The following is a 15,321-nucleotide window of genomic DNA, read 5'->3' as shown; positions in this document are numbered from 1 at the left end:
GCTGACGGGCGGGCGGACAGAAACACATCCTCTTTTATAATAGATGGATGGCAACACCGTAAAATACATCATGACTAAGAAGGCACAATATAATTTTTATATATTTAAATGCATGCAATTCCAAATGACAATTCATAGTTGGTAGATATACTGTACTTGTTACAGCCTACCTATAGGCTGCAATTCTATAGACACTTACCTGGAAGTGTCTATAGTACAATGGGACATATTTCTAAGTAATTTGTATTGGATTACACTGCACATAACTGAACTGTCAAAAATGGCATTAGCTTCTACATTTGGTTCATCGTACAAATCATACAGATGACGTACAATGTTTAACAGGGATATCACTACACAAATATGTCTGAATTGAATTTTAAATAGTTCATATTTGGGTATCCCTAAAATTAAATTGGTCCTCACCCATATTCTGATGATGGTCTTGTTTCAGAGCTTTTCCTTTCAGTTGTTCTGGTTTTATTATTTATTATTTGTACTTGTTAGATGTCTATAAAGCAAATTCCCTAGCATTGTACACAATCCCAAAGCTTGATGCTTTTGTTGATTTTGCTAGTAAGGGAGCCTATGGGAGCAAGACTAGAAAAACCTGAAACCTTCGAGAGACTTGCTGCCCGTCAGAGCGGACATTATTGAGCTAGAACAGGGGTCAGCAACTTGTAGCACTCAGCCAAATTTCAAAATCCCTCTGAATGAGATCAGTTAAGAACTCTGGCAAGAGCGATTTGTCCCTTCCCTGACTCCGCTGTATGGGAATGAAGAGGAAGAGAGATAAAAAGGGTGGCAAAAGAAAGAGAAAAAAGGGTGGCAGAAAGGGAAAAGGAGTGGCCCACCCATACACCCACACGTTTGGCTCTGGCCCCTCCCACCACTGGCTTCAGCTCCACACAATGCCCTCATTCGACCCATGACAGATTACCCATGAGGGCATGCAACCCATGATGGGAAAGAGGTTGCCTACCCTTGGGCTAGATGGATCAAACAGGCTCAGTATAAGGCAGTTCCATATGTCCATCTATGTTCAAGCTACGCTGAAAGTCTCCGAATCGCTCTTGGAAAAGTGTCAATTCAACACAGGCTCAGAATAACACCCCAAGTTTATTTAGTTTATTTATTCATTACATTTATATACCAACCCATAGCCGAAGCTCTCTGGGCAGTTTACAAAGGCTGATATCCACATAAGCTACAGGTCAGCTGCTACACCATCAAGCCCACCAATGTGGGCTACCAATATCTGAATGAATCCATTAGAGGTTAAAAGCTCAGTGTCTCATTAGTGGTTCTCTCTGTAGGTGGTAAGTTTTAAAGCCTAAAGGTAATCCAAAACCAGCTACTGACTTATTCACTTAGTTGGTCTGACATGTGTGGCATGACAGTAGATGATACACGGATAAGGCAGAATACGTCTCTTTCAGGCCACCTGCCTCCACCTCTGCTCTTTCACTCACTTGTTTGTGAGCTTTTAACTCTACATGCTTTAGAATTCACAGCGTCATAGATTACTGTGTTCTTCTTTTCAGGTGAAATCACTTGTAGGTTTGTATGTGAATCACTTTACGGACTTTCAAAGAAAATCCAATAAGTCTTTTCTTCGTTCTGAGCCTTGGAGGAACAGTCCTTAAACAGCTTTGATTTAACTGCACCAGAAAGAACAACCTTTTAGAAAAAAGAGGGATCTACAATCAATTGCTTTTAAATTCCCCTGTTGTTCCCACCACTATAGCAAGCTCAGAAGCAATGCCACAAAGGGGCAGGTGGCTTGCTTGTAACTGTGGTTGTTCAAGTCAAATGGTTTCCTGTGAACTCACACATGGATGATGCGCCTGGGCAGAACAGTCATTCAAAACACTCTAGTTATAAGTAGAGTTTTAGGCGGGAGTCCCACCTAGCTCCTTCTGTGCATACTCCAGGTGTAAGCAAGCTGGACTGTAAAGTACCTGGAGAAGAAACTGGTGGACTTTTGAGCAGGGGAGAGTTTTTCTATTGCGCCTTTGCTCAAAACGGTAGTGATTTCTTCCCTTAGAACCTGAGTGGAGTGTTTAGAATGGAAGATCCCCATAGGAGGGGTGTCTTCGAATTCAATGCAATAGCCTCGGCTAATGGTAAAACAGCCACTTGTCGGTGCTGATGGACCTCCAGATAGGAAGAAAGGTTCGAGTCTGTTCTGGTGAAGGGGAACTGGTTGTATGTCTCCTCTGTAGGAGTCAAAGGCAATGTTTAGTTTGGGGTCAGGTTTTTTTACCACATGTTGGCAGTATTTGCTTTGAAAGGATCACCTGGAGCAGGAGTATGTGTGTTGTTTGGAAGCTTGGTTTGGGCCTGAGTTGGATTGGTGCTGAGGTGGCCACTGGTATTGCCAGTACAGTTGGTGGAGGCCAATAAGGATTGGGATCCCATTCCATCTTTCAGGAAAATGTCTTCATTTTGTAGATGTTGTTAAGGGTGTCACTTAGTGATGCTCTGAAATGGCCTTTTCGATTGAATGGGAGGACCTTCACTCTTGATCTAGATTCCTGGTGGAGTCCTGCAATATGGAGCTGGGCATGATGTGTCAAAGAGAAATAATTATCGAGTAGTAGAGTTCGAAGGGGCCTATAAGGCCATCGAGTCCAATCTCCTGCTCAATGCAGGAATCCACCTTAAAGCATACCTGACAGATGGCTGTCCAGCTGCCTCTTGAATGCCTCTAGGGTGGGAGAGCCCATGACCTCCCTAGATAATTGGTTCCATTGTTGTACTACTCTAACAGTCAGGAAGTGTTTCCTGAAGTCCATTATTCCGTGTCCTGCATTCTGGGAGGATCGACAAGAAATCCTGGCCCTCCTCTGTGTGGCAACCTTTCAAGTATTTGAAGAGTGCTATCATGTCTCCCCTCAATCTTTTCTTCTCCAGACTAAACATGTCCAGTTCTTTCAGGCTTTCCTCATAGGGCTTTGTTTCCAGATCCCTGATCATCCTCGTTGCCCTCCTCTGAACCCCCTTCAGCTTGTCTGCATCCTTTTTGAAGTGTGGTGCCCAGAACCAGATACAATACTCAAGATGAGGCCTAACCAGTGCTAAAAAGAGGGGAACCAATTCCTTGCGTGATTTGGAAGCTATACTTCTATTAATGCATCCCAAAAAAGCATTTGCTTTTTTTGCAGCCACATCACACTGTTGGCTCATATTTAGCTTGTGATGTACAGCAATTCCAAGATCCTTCTCGCTTGTAGTATTGCTGAGCCAAGTATCCTCCATCTTGTAACTATGCATTTAGTTTCTTTTTCCTAGATGTAGAACTTGGCATGTATCCCTATTAAATTTCATTCTGTTGTTTTCAGCCCAGCACTACAGTCTATTGAAGTCACTTTGAAGTTTGTTTCTGTCTTCCAGGGTATTAGCAATCCCGCCCAATTTTGTGTCGTCTGAAAATCTTATAAGCATTCCCTGCACCTCCTTGTCCAAGAATTATGGTCCTGCGGAAGCTGTAGTTTCTCTAGGATTGGTTTCAGTCATCACACAAAACTGAGAGGACTATTTTGGCACCAGTAAGGTACAGGTTTTATGTCCTACAAGCTGTCTTTTTCTTTTTGTTTCGCAGTCCTGGATCTGGGGTTTATCCAGGTACTTGTTTTGGTACTTGGCCAATTTGAGCTGTTTGGGTTCAACCACCGGTACTGAAGGGCCTGTTTCAAGTTTTTGGTCCAAGATGATGGCCAAAGCAGTTGGTACTGCAAAGGCTGGTATTTCCGATTCCAGGGACAGTTGCCCTGCAGTGCCTTCCATGATGGTGTGTGCTAGAAGAAGCTGAGAGAGAGCTGGTGCTGGCTTCTTGGAGATGGACGCTGAGGCAGTATGGTTTAGTGCAGCTGTGTCTGCTGCCTTGTTCCCACACCAGATTGTGAAGGTGTGTCGTCCCATTTCTCTTGGCTTGCTTAGTAAAGGGCTGGCAGTGGGCATGGGGAGTCCACCTGTGTGCCTCTCCAAGGCAAAGAAAGCAGTAGCAGTGTCTATTTGCCAACGGTAGCTTCTCACCATAAGCAGGTGCAATTTTTTTAAAAAGGCCTTGGAAGCCATGTGCCCCTAAGGGGCAAGGGGATAAAGAGGAAGAAAAACTGTGATAAAATAGGAAAGGCAGAGAAAGGAAAGAGAAAGAAAATCCGAGGAGAGGACAGTAGAATTTGGGATTTGGGCATGAGGCAAGAGAACATTCCAAATGCTACTAGAAGCAGGTGGAAGCCATACCTGGAGTGTGCGCAGAGAAAGTGGGTGGGACCCTCACCTAAACTGCTGTTTAGCTCTAGAATGTCCTCAATGACAGTTCTACGCAGGCACACAGCCCGTGTGAGTCACAGAGACCACAAAGAATAGAGTTGTTTGTACCAAACATGCATCCAGGAGCTGTGCCCACAGAACTATCAAAGGGCACTAAGCTCACCAAATGAAAATATATTTCCCTCAAAGACTGAGGTGAAGTGCGTTTCATTACATGATGAGACAAACTGTCCTCTCAGCTTGTCTGTCCAGTATGATGGTGTCCACCCATCCCTAAACTCTTCTCGTTCCCCAGATGTTCTGGTGCAAATCTTACCAGCATGTGGCAGCACCAGTACTTGAGAGAGAGAGGTGGGGGGGACACAGGCGCTATTCTCTGAACAATCTGCCTAACGGAAGCTAAAGAAAGATCTACCTCTGATTATACTGAACACCCCAGACTCAGCTACTCAGTATTGATTGCTAATTGATGGCCTGACTTCAATGGAACTAAATTGATTTTCTTTCCTTCTAAAGGACAGCCTGGAAACCTGATGGCTAGTCTATACAGACTATTTGCTACCTACATCTCTATTAAATTCAACATGAGCAACTTATCAAAAATGCTCTCCATAGTCACAGCCATATTCTGCTCAGTCAAGGTCATTACATTTTCAACAAGTTACAAGAGATAGTGAAAATGGAGTGCTTAAAAACTCCCACACTCAGCTAAGTATGGGTAAAAAATGGGAAAGAAATCAAAACAAGAAAGAGGAAAACATTGATGAGCTTGGCACTGTGCCTCCCACCTGAGGTGTTCCTGTTTTTCCTGACTTCACAATCTTCCGGCCAACAGCCGAGCATAAAACAGGAGTGAGTGAACTGTGTCTAGAGCAAAATATATGGTGAAGAGGCACCAGGTGAAGATGCCCAACATTCCCTTGTCACATGCCCAATAACATAAAAGAGAACGCTGTTAAAACCAAGAAATTCACTGGTGTTACAACAGAGTATGTGACAAGCCACAGTAGTAAGGGCCAGAGGGTACCACTGTGTTGTATCCAAAGAGAGGCAGAGTAAAAATATAAATCCTTTATTTAGAAGTATCCATCACAAGGCTAGCAGCACTAGCAGTATGCCTGAGTAAGCCTCCCAATTATTATTCCCAATTTCCTTTTATAGGCTGCACCCTTCAGCTGGGTACATTAAAGATACAATGCCTATACAATCACCACACAGTGCCAACAGCATTGTTCTCTTGGTTGTGGCCTATCTCAAGAAGCTTAAGCTAAACTAAATCTTCTGAGGGTGAAGGTCACAACTACACACAGCCTCACCAAAGAGAGATACACTACTCACTTGATGCACACAGACATTGCATTTGTCACAGAAGACCATCTCATTGCCATCCTCTCCTTCTGGTGACCGGCACACGTCGCATACAACATCCTCATCATACTCTATCCCGAGACCTTCCTCTGTCTCAATGGCAATGTTCATATTCTCATAGCACAGTGTCTCTAACTCCTCCAGCACTCTTTCCAGGGTGAATTCATCCATTTCTGGCTTTTCTGAATGAATGAAAGAAAGAAAAAAAGAAGCAATTCTATGTTAAAGAGGCAGCTTTATCTTAAAGGCGGCGGAGCGGGTAGGGGGTGGGAGGCAATTCTTTGGTAATTCTATTCCACATTAAACAGTTCTCAAACTTTAAGGTATTCTTAACTAAGCAGTGGGGGGAGATCCCTTTTAAACCTAACATTCCAATAAGATCAACCCAGAGTTGGTCACTTTGGATGGTTATGCTTGATTCTAATCCTGACCTACAAAGACACAAATGAAAGGAAAATGTAAGAAAGAGGTTCATGATAAAATAAGTGCATACGATGCTGATCTGGTGTTTAATCAACACAACTAAAATTGAGGAGCACAACTTGGACCATCCAATATACAGACCAAAACTGGGCAAGGAGTACGCAAGTCAGGAAAGAACGTATGCCTCCTTTGTGCCTCCTTAGAGAACTACTCTGTTCCCTTGTGAGGTATACGTCTGCTGTGTATGCCTACACAGAAGCAAGTCCCATTATGTTTAATGGGATACACTCTCAGGTAAGTGTGTATGAGCTTTCAGCCTTAGTCGTCACCCAGTCTTGCTTTTAACGCAACAGAAGCCACTCACAGGAATGCCTGCAACTTAGGGCATAATCCTATGCATATTTAGACAGAAAAAAGTCCTACAACTCCCAGCATATCTCCAGCCAGCCATGCTAGCTGGGACATGCTGGGAATTGTAGGACTTTTTTCTGTCTAAACATGTAATAGAGGATTGTACCCTAAGCCACTTAGCAGATAAAGATTCATGGTTAACAACTTCTAAACGAAAGGGTCTATCACAATGCTATCTTTCATAAAAGAAGCACTTTCAGCTTTAAAAGACAAATTCATGGTTTTGAATGCTCAGGGTTTATGTATCATAGGCCATAAAACAAAAGGATGCAAAGAAGCAAGGCAGAGTGAAGTAAAGAGGGATGAGGCCAGCCAAACCAGGGCTAATAATATGTTTTGACAGTATCAACATTCTCAGCTTGCAAAGATGCTCTCTGGTGTTTGAACTTTTAACAAGAATGCTTTAATGTTGATAAAAATGAAAAACTGATCCATTTTCAAGGTAGTTAAATAGAACGCTAAAGGTGACACTGACTGCTTAGAAGGTGTTTATTAGTTTGCTTTCTTTCTGCATAAAATGCAAAAAGGCGAATGTCATTACAGTTATAAAAAGCATCAGCAGTGTGCGTACAGCGATTCTAAGGGTGCAAGAAAAACACATTTTTTGTATATATAAAGTAGCTGTCTATCAAACTGGTACTTTTATTTTAAGCAAAAAAATTCTTGTGCTCTTGAAATGTCTCCCCCTTTTTTCCGCCCCATGTCAGCTGAAGTGCTTAGTTCAGGAGAGCCGCTTACTTTTTGCATGACTTATTTTCTATTTTATTCTCATTATAACAGATTTTTCGGTAACAATAGCTAGCAATGCGATCTTGTCAGTGTCTGATCCATAGCAGGAATCATTACCTTAGTATTATACCAAACAAGCCTTATTAATGGAAGCAGCTTCTAGCTGTCACCTCAGTCACATCTACAGTGTTCATAATGATTATTATTGACTCATTTGTCACCCTTTTGTATAATAGTGCATAACGGTGTTAATTTTTAATCATTGTTGTTTGCATGTTTTATTAATATTTTGTTAAATGCCTTGGATGCTGATAATGGGAGAAAAGTAGTATATACATATTTAAAACATAAATGAATAGCTGTAAATCGGTAAATCTGCAAACACTAGAAATACACGGTCTTTATTCTCAGAGAACTCCTCCTTTGTGGGTTTTCTTTTTTTAATTGTGATACAATCCCAAAACCAAAGAGAATTTAATCCCACTGTTCCATGGAAGTATCTACCACCTACCCTTTAATGAGACTAGGTAGCACACCATAAGTCCACCTTTACCTTTAAAACACTGAACAAGCAGGGTGTCTCAGAACGATATTTTGAGAAGTGCTGTATTTGCAGACAGTCCTGCTGTTACACATTATATGTTGCTAAGGATATTTGCATGACATTTTCCTTCTGAAATCTAAACCAATCAATAAATAATGAATATGCAAAAGAAAACACATCAGGTGACCACAATTAAATCAAAATGACACAATTATCACTAGCTAACTAAACTACTAGAGTGATACAGTTTATCTCATTCAGGATCATAAAAGTGATTTTCAATTATGTTTCACACCTTATGTTATAATGGTTTGTGGTGCAGAATGATATTGTGGTTTATCTATAACATTCACACATTACATTCATTGTAAAACCTATGGTTTAAGCCATTTAGAGCCCTGTAGGGTGTATTCAGGGCCCAAACATAATTTATCTGAGCCCACTATAAACTGCAGTACAGGCCCTCTTCCTGCTATAAAAGGCCTTTTCTATTCTGAAAAATTAGAGGATTAATTGGTGACCTTTTGATTCTTTAGGTCTTTTTGTTTAAGCTTGTTATGTTTCTGGCTGCCTGACTTGTATTTATAGCCAGACATAGCAGTGAAGCATGTGTGCATATTAATTTTATACACATAACAAATGCCTTTTAGACATCACTCTGTCCCTGGGATCCATTCTTCTAATCTATGCATTTTTCCAGACTCTTCTATGCATTAATCCTAGCAGCAGCACTGGCTCCCACTGTCCCCAGGACCTCGATTTTCTCAATTATTATTGTCCTTGTTCAGCCCTCTTGCTCCCAGTTTGTTGCCAGACCCTGTTGGTGGCTGCTCTGTTTCCATGATCTGCCTAGCAAGCGATTGCTCTCACAGCCTGATCCCACCCTAACCCTTCTCTCGGTGGTGCGGTCTGCAAGCTCCCCAAGTTTTGCCCCAATCCAGCAAACTTTCAAGGGTTTATCTGTGACACCCCTTTTTTGGCACACCTGTCATTTTCACTCCTCTACAGATGATGGAGTTTCCTGTACAAACACGCTCCCCCTCTTTCTGATTCTACAGGAACAGGAGCTTGGTCTTCAGAACTCTCACACAATCTTACCAGCTGTAGATATTAGCGCAGGGCCAAATTATTTGGCCCAGATTTTTATTTTTATTTTTGTATTTTGTGGAGGTGGGACAAAAACTGAATCTATCTTTGCCTGTTCATTGGTGGATGGGCTGTAGATTAATGTGAGGTAGCTGAAGGTTTTTCCTCCTCTCTATTTCTCTTAATCTTAAATGGGAAAAGTCTCTGAAGAATTCTCCTGAGAACATAACACCGTTCCCATAGGCATTATATCCCCAGGAATGCTGCCAGGAGCTTAGAGCTGCCAGCTGAAGCAATGGCAAGCCTTTTTTTCCTTCCGCAAAAGAAACAAAATTAAGAGAAAATTCCTGGCCAATTTATATTTATCTAAGAATTCCCTATCATGAACAAAATCCGAATTTTGCCCACCTCCAAAAGTCCCTGAATATCCTGGGCCCCGCCCCCATTTCCATAGGGAGTGAACAGTTCTGCAAAAATTGGGTGTATCTGTGTGTAAGATATTCAGCACACCTCTCTACCTGACATTGATTCAGGAAATAAGTGTGCATAAACATTGTTAGGCGTGATCTACAACTTAGCCTTAGTTGCTTTCCTCATGATAATGGGCTTGCAGCCCAGGCTACACCCTTGAACACTCTCTCCCTCACCGCCCAGATTCAGGGTGTGATCATGGCATATAACCCATGACTTTATGATTAAAGCAATTCTGTGGGCATGAACTCCTGACTTTTGTATCCTCAAGTGAACCATTTTCAGTGATTGGGAGTATTGGCTCTGGCTCTTATCCTCTTTGTCCTATAGCTATTATTCCTGTATTTGGACTTCAGTCTCCATCCCTTCCCTCCTCCTTTCATTCATCTCCTCTCATTCCTCCCTTTATCCTCTCCATTCATTCTCTCTCTTCATCCCCAATTCTTGCCAAGAATATTCAACTCTGAAAATCTTAAGACTGGAAGGAGAATCAATTATTGAAGATAATCCATAAATCTACATTGTTTGCGTAAGTGATGGGCTAAGGGTCTGCAGGTGGGTGGGATATATTAAAAGAAACATAGAGAAGGGAGAGTTAAATGAGGTAGAGATAAGTTGGCATATGCAATTTGCACACTTAATTATTCAGATAGCAGCGTCTGGATTTTCTTGGTGAAAGAATTTGGATTTGGCTCAGAAGACATGCTATGTGCTTGGACACTTAGGCAACATAAGAGCTTCTCAAAGAGCCATCTCTATTCACAATGTTTGCCTTAGCTTGACAAGTTTAGGCAAGGATCTGGATTGGCATTTTACTTGTCTGTGTCAGTCTGGGATTCAGCCAGCCAGACAACACAATTCCTTACCAAGAGCTCTTTTCAAATGCTAGAATTGTTAAGCCAGATCATGCAGAGAAACCTGACGGTACTGGTTTTATTGTTGGCAAACCTGATGGATGACTACAGGATACTTTTGGAAACCAATTTGGTATACAGTAGCTCATGGTGTTTGGAGCAGTGCAGGCAGTCACCTTTTTGAAATAGGCTTAACTAGTCATCTGCTATAGCAAACCTCATGCTTCTGCTCCTCCTAAATATAGCTACTGGCCTTTATTGGAGTGGCAGAGACAAGGCACTGAGGTGCACCATGCAGTATCCATAAAAAGAAAAAAGACATGTGTTGACCCTGTACAAGCTGGCCTTTAATGTGGGCTACCAGCTTCTCAGCATCACCTTTAGGTGAGAAAATCAATGGCTACCTGGATTTTTTTTGAGGAAAGATAGCCTGCAGTATCAATGACCTGTATTTGGAGGATGTGATTAAATGAGGATGAGAGAAAGTCATACAGGGTTTCCATGAACTGGAGCTTCCCAGGCAGGAGGGTGGGGGCTCTGGATTCCTCTCATATCCATATTTTGGCCTCTGAATCCCATGAGTTTAGAATACTATAGCCAAAAATACTTCTACATCATGGTATTTTCAGGCAAAGCCAAGATGCAGCCATCTTCTGGACTTCTGTCCTGGCTGACAGGTGGTGGGTATCTACTTTTCCTCATCAGTGATGTTCCAGAGCATCTGGTCATTCATGTGGACCAGGTTTTCTGGTTCCTTGGCTCATGGCACCTTCTGTGCTCCAAGTATGGTCATAGGTAAGAACTTCAACTACTGCCAAAGTAGGACCAGGCTGCCTATGGTGAAAGCCCTCTGGCAGCCAAAGTTGACGTGGAGGTCCCCATATACTATGCTGGATGCTGAAGAAGACCTGGTTGTTGATGTGATTGAAGCAGGTTGCATCTACACAACATCTCTGAGACGAGCAGGAACATCCTCTTGGGGAATACACTGATCTCCCTGGATGCAGTGTCAAGTGAACACCTTGATCATGTGCCTAACCTTTTGAACCCTTGGACTGAAGCAACCAAACTTTGTCAGAAGCATTTTATGGCCTAGCTTCCTGAGACCTATGCTAAAAGCAGTCACCCTAAACAGTCATTTTACACTTAACTCTATTTCTAGCACCTCCCCTCCAGGCCACTGTCATAGCCTAACAAAAAGTTTTGTTTTCACCTGTTCATCTCATTGCTAACCAGTAACATTTCCTAGGGTACTTCAAGATGGAGGGCTCCTAGTGCTAACAATCATGTTGCAATGCACACCTTATATTGTATTTTATATTATGGTTTTATACTGCTGTTTTATACTTTGAATGGTTTTAATTTTTGTGAACCGCCCAGAGAGCTCCGGCTATTGGGCGGTATAGAAATGCAATAAATAAATAAATAAATAAACAATCTGTTTTTCCTTCCTTAACATTTTTTTCCTGTTAAGACAGAAGAAGTGGTGAGAAAGCATGGGAGAGTTAGACATTGAATATGAAGTCACCTAAAACCCCTGTAAAATTCCATGAATAGGCCAATGTAATTGCACAATTAAAAGCCTTGTTTGGAAGCACCCTCAGTGAACCATAAGTTTGTGTTTTTGTTCAATGCGTACAGGTGATGAGGAAAAGACTGAGAAGTATGGGAGTAATTCAAACAACATGATAACCACTGGTGGTTTTAGTTGTCAGTGGAATGGTCAATGGGTGGTATTTGTGTTGTCTGTCAGGCAAAAAACACCCCACAGTTTACTTTCTCATAAAAAAATAAAATAAACCCCACTGGAGAAACAACTGCCTGCGGAATTTATTTATTTATTAAATTTATATACTGCCCCATAGCCAAAGCTCTTCTTGCACAACCAGTGGTTATTGTGTTGTCCGAACTGAGTTGTTTTGTGGCGAGTACCCACAAAATAACCAACTGTAAGTTGACTATTAATCCACCATTGACTAAAGAGTTGTCTGAATGCAGCCATGGATTGGTCCTCAGTGCTAACTTCAGTTGGGTTGCAGATGCTGATATTTGTAGGTACAAACATGTCAATGGAAAGAGTTCCCAATACATGACTGGGGAGTTGGTGCTAATTCACAGATTAGAGGTCCTTTATCAAAGCAGAAATGGGTTAAGAACTGCCTGGGTTTGCTGGGTGCCAAGTAAGGCTGGAAGGTGTGGGAATTTCCCTCAGATTGTTTCAGTGTCCAATGGAGAATTTTCACAGATTTGTTCACTGCTGTTCAGTAACCTTTTCAGACTACTAGCAAATTTCATTTAAAAAACCTATAGGACTGCAGCTATGGGAATTTTGCTTTGACAGTTTCCTTTGTTCAGGAGGGTTGAAAGGAAAAAGTTAAGAAATAATGGCAGTAGGGTTCTGTGGGGTGCGTCCAGGAAGGGAGGGAAACTTATTTGGCTCAGGACGTGCTGAAAGTGGCCAAAGATCTCCGATGAGGAGAGCATTGTGTATTTATTTATTTATTACATTTTTATACCGCCCAATAGCCGAAGCTCTCTGGGTGGTTCACAAAAGTTAAAACCATAATAAAACAACCAACATGTTAAAAGCACAATTACAAAATACAGTATAAAAAGTGTTCTTTGCCCTGAATCTACAGCTGGCTAATGGTAAGAGTACTGCTGACAGAGTTAGGCTCTATCCGTCCTTGACTGCCATAAAGGAATTCTGGATAGCAGCCAGGTATTCACAGAAGAGGCGAGGGGACAGTGAACCAACATGAGGTGAAACAAACCACTGTTTCTTTACTTGCATTCAAGTCAGATCCTGGTTTGTTTAACTTTGGTTAAAACAAACTATGAACTGGTTCACATGTAATGCCAATTCATGGGTTGTTTAACCCATGAATTGGCAGGACTACACCTGTTTGAGCAAGCTGCTTCCTGCTTCCTGACCATTTCTGCTTTGCATCCAGTTTCTCAAACAACTCAGGAACACCTTGTTCCTGGGTTGTATTCTGTGATGTCCAAACCTGACACATGGTTGTTGAGGGACAAACAATCCAGCGTTTTAACCAAACTACAAACTGTGGGTTTCTGGGCTGTATGACAAACCAGATGCAAAGTGGAAATGGTGAGTGGGTGTGAGGCACCATGCTCGTCCCCTCACAGCCCAAACAATCCATGGTTTAAACAACCCATGAGCTGTCATTATGTGCAAACTGGGACTATGGCTTAGGCTTCATATTACATCTAAATGCAGAAGTCGAACTGTTTTTATTCATGATGCAGGACAAAGGTGAATACTTGGGAAGGTACAGAGAGGAGTTCCAAAGGAAACATAAAACCAACGTATGTCAATTGTAGAGATGACAAAAGCACTAGAAGAGTGCCTATTTCATTCTAAGTGAAACAAATCTCATTCCTGCAACTGTATCCTACCCCTACACCTTGTGTTACAGCCTATTTCCCCAGGCTAGGGAAGGTTGTAAATTTTTCATTGTTAGTGATACTGCCAGTTGAATCCACATGAAAGGGGACAGAGATGATGAAAAACCTCTTCCATCGCCTAGTTTCACTTAGTTCTGAAAGCGAGTTTTTCTTCAGCAGAAGACCTGATTGCCATGCCATTGGATTTTTAAGCAGTAAACAAGAATTATATGTGAGGCCTGCATGAATGGGAATTGTGCTCACCAATTGTGTCTTGTTGCTAATATGGCCAAACTCTTTTCAACATCTTTTACACATAGACTCACATTCCATTTATGTGTAATTACATTACTGTAATTAGTTTGCCAGGCTCCACTCACAAGTACCCCGGAGCCTATTTGAGTGACAAATGTACTTGATGGGTACGAGGCGATTAATGGCTTCTGAATCGCTAAACAATGAGGCCTGAGGGTAAAGTTCTTTCCCCATTTATGCTCCATTTATCTTCCTCAGCATCATATAAAGTTATCGCTATTCATAAAGATGTTTTATTTTTAACAACTGAGCAGAACTGCTGCCTTTTGACAGTGTTCAAGAGAGGCTGTGGAGCATTCTCCCAGCCATTGTGTCCTGTCCTTCACTCACGTCACAGGACTTGCTTTAGAAAGAAACAAAGTGCCATTTCTAGACAGCAGGGGGAAAGTAATATACAAGTGGCCCTCAAAAGGACTCTTGAAACACAATTCGATTCACTACAGTAGAAGTGAAATAATCATCCCTGCTACACTACTAAGGGGGCGGTGGTGTAACTGGATTAATACTAATATGAAAGTACTGCCACAGAATAATAGGCATGGCACTCCATAGGAAAGCAGTCATCTGCCTGGTAGTGACAGGAAACTAGCCAATGTAAAATTCCTTCTGTAAAATGAGGCATGATGGAAATGCTTGCTAAGTTTGCCAACTTTTTTTTTAAAGGACTCCTGTGCCTTTAACAGCTGCATGCCAAGCAGAAATACAACAGGCAGTGGGGGGCACATGAGAAAAGTGGGTGTGTCCAGAACCAAAAGTGAGCATACCCAGAGATGAAAGCTTCCTCTCCAAAATGGTAATTTAATTTCCCATGTTCTATACTGCTATTTGTACTTTTCCATGTTAATTGCACTGAATTCTCACAGACCCCCTAATTTCTTATAAATAAAATTCTATTTAGAGATATACAGTACATTTACATTGGTAAATCCCTCCAATTTTTTACAATTTATATTCATGTCCACCCGCACCCCATCCACTCCATCACAGTGAGCCTATTCAGACATGGCTGGGTCAAGGGTGGTTGGGCTAACTATGGAGCAGGGAGTTATAGTGTAACCATGATGCACGTGCCCGTCACACAACTGTGGAACCATGAAGCATCGCATGGTTGCCTTCCCTCTCCCCGCTCCATGGTTACTCTGTCGTCCTCCTCTGCTGTGGCTACATAACTCAGCGGCCACTATGGCGGGAATTGGGTCACACCGGACACAGTAGCCAATGCGTGGCAATCTCAACTACTAAGGAAGTTCATGCCAGCTAGAGCATTGCTGGAAGTTGTAGCCGCTCTAGGAAGCTGACTCTATGATCGCTGCATTTATTTTCACAGAGCAGCCATTTTTAACCATGGGGAGCCTGACAGATGACACAGTAAGCCCCGCCTGGGCCCCTTAACTCCACTGCAGGGGGTAGTTACCCAGGGTGGTTTATTAGCTA

At 42.1% G+C, this 15,321-nt stretch overlaps 1 protein-coding gene across 3 annotated transcripts in view; it reads right to left on the bottom strand.

Annotated features, from left to right (window-relative positions):
- The window catches only part of JADE2 (jade family PHD finger 2), a 186,643-nt gene that overhangs the window by 54,268 nt on the left and 117,054 nt on the right, over window positions 1-15,321 (bottom strand). For all 3 annotated transcript variants that reach the window (XM_063120744.1, XM_063120745.1, XM_063120746.1), the window contains one exon: window positions 5,617-5,828. In XM_063120744.1, the coding sequence (XP_062976814.1) occupies window positions 5,617-5,828 (212 nt within the window). The remainder of the gene's footprint in view (window positions 1-5,616; window positions 5,829-15,321) is intronic.

Source organism: Elgaria multicarinata, chromosome 3 (assembly GCF_023053635.1).
Source record: "Elgaria multicarinata webbii isolate HBS135686 ecotype San Diego chromosome 3, rElgMul1.1.pri, whole genome shotgun sequence".
NCBI classification, from domain to species: Eukaryota; Metazoa; Chordata; class Lepidosauria; order Squamata; family Anguidae; genus Elgaria; species Elgaria multicarinata.
Note: the sequence above shows the minus strand (reverse complement) of the source record. Positions and strands in the feature narration are given on the sequence as shown.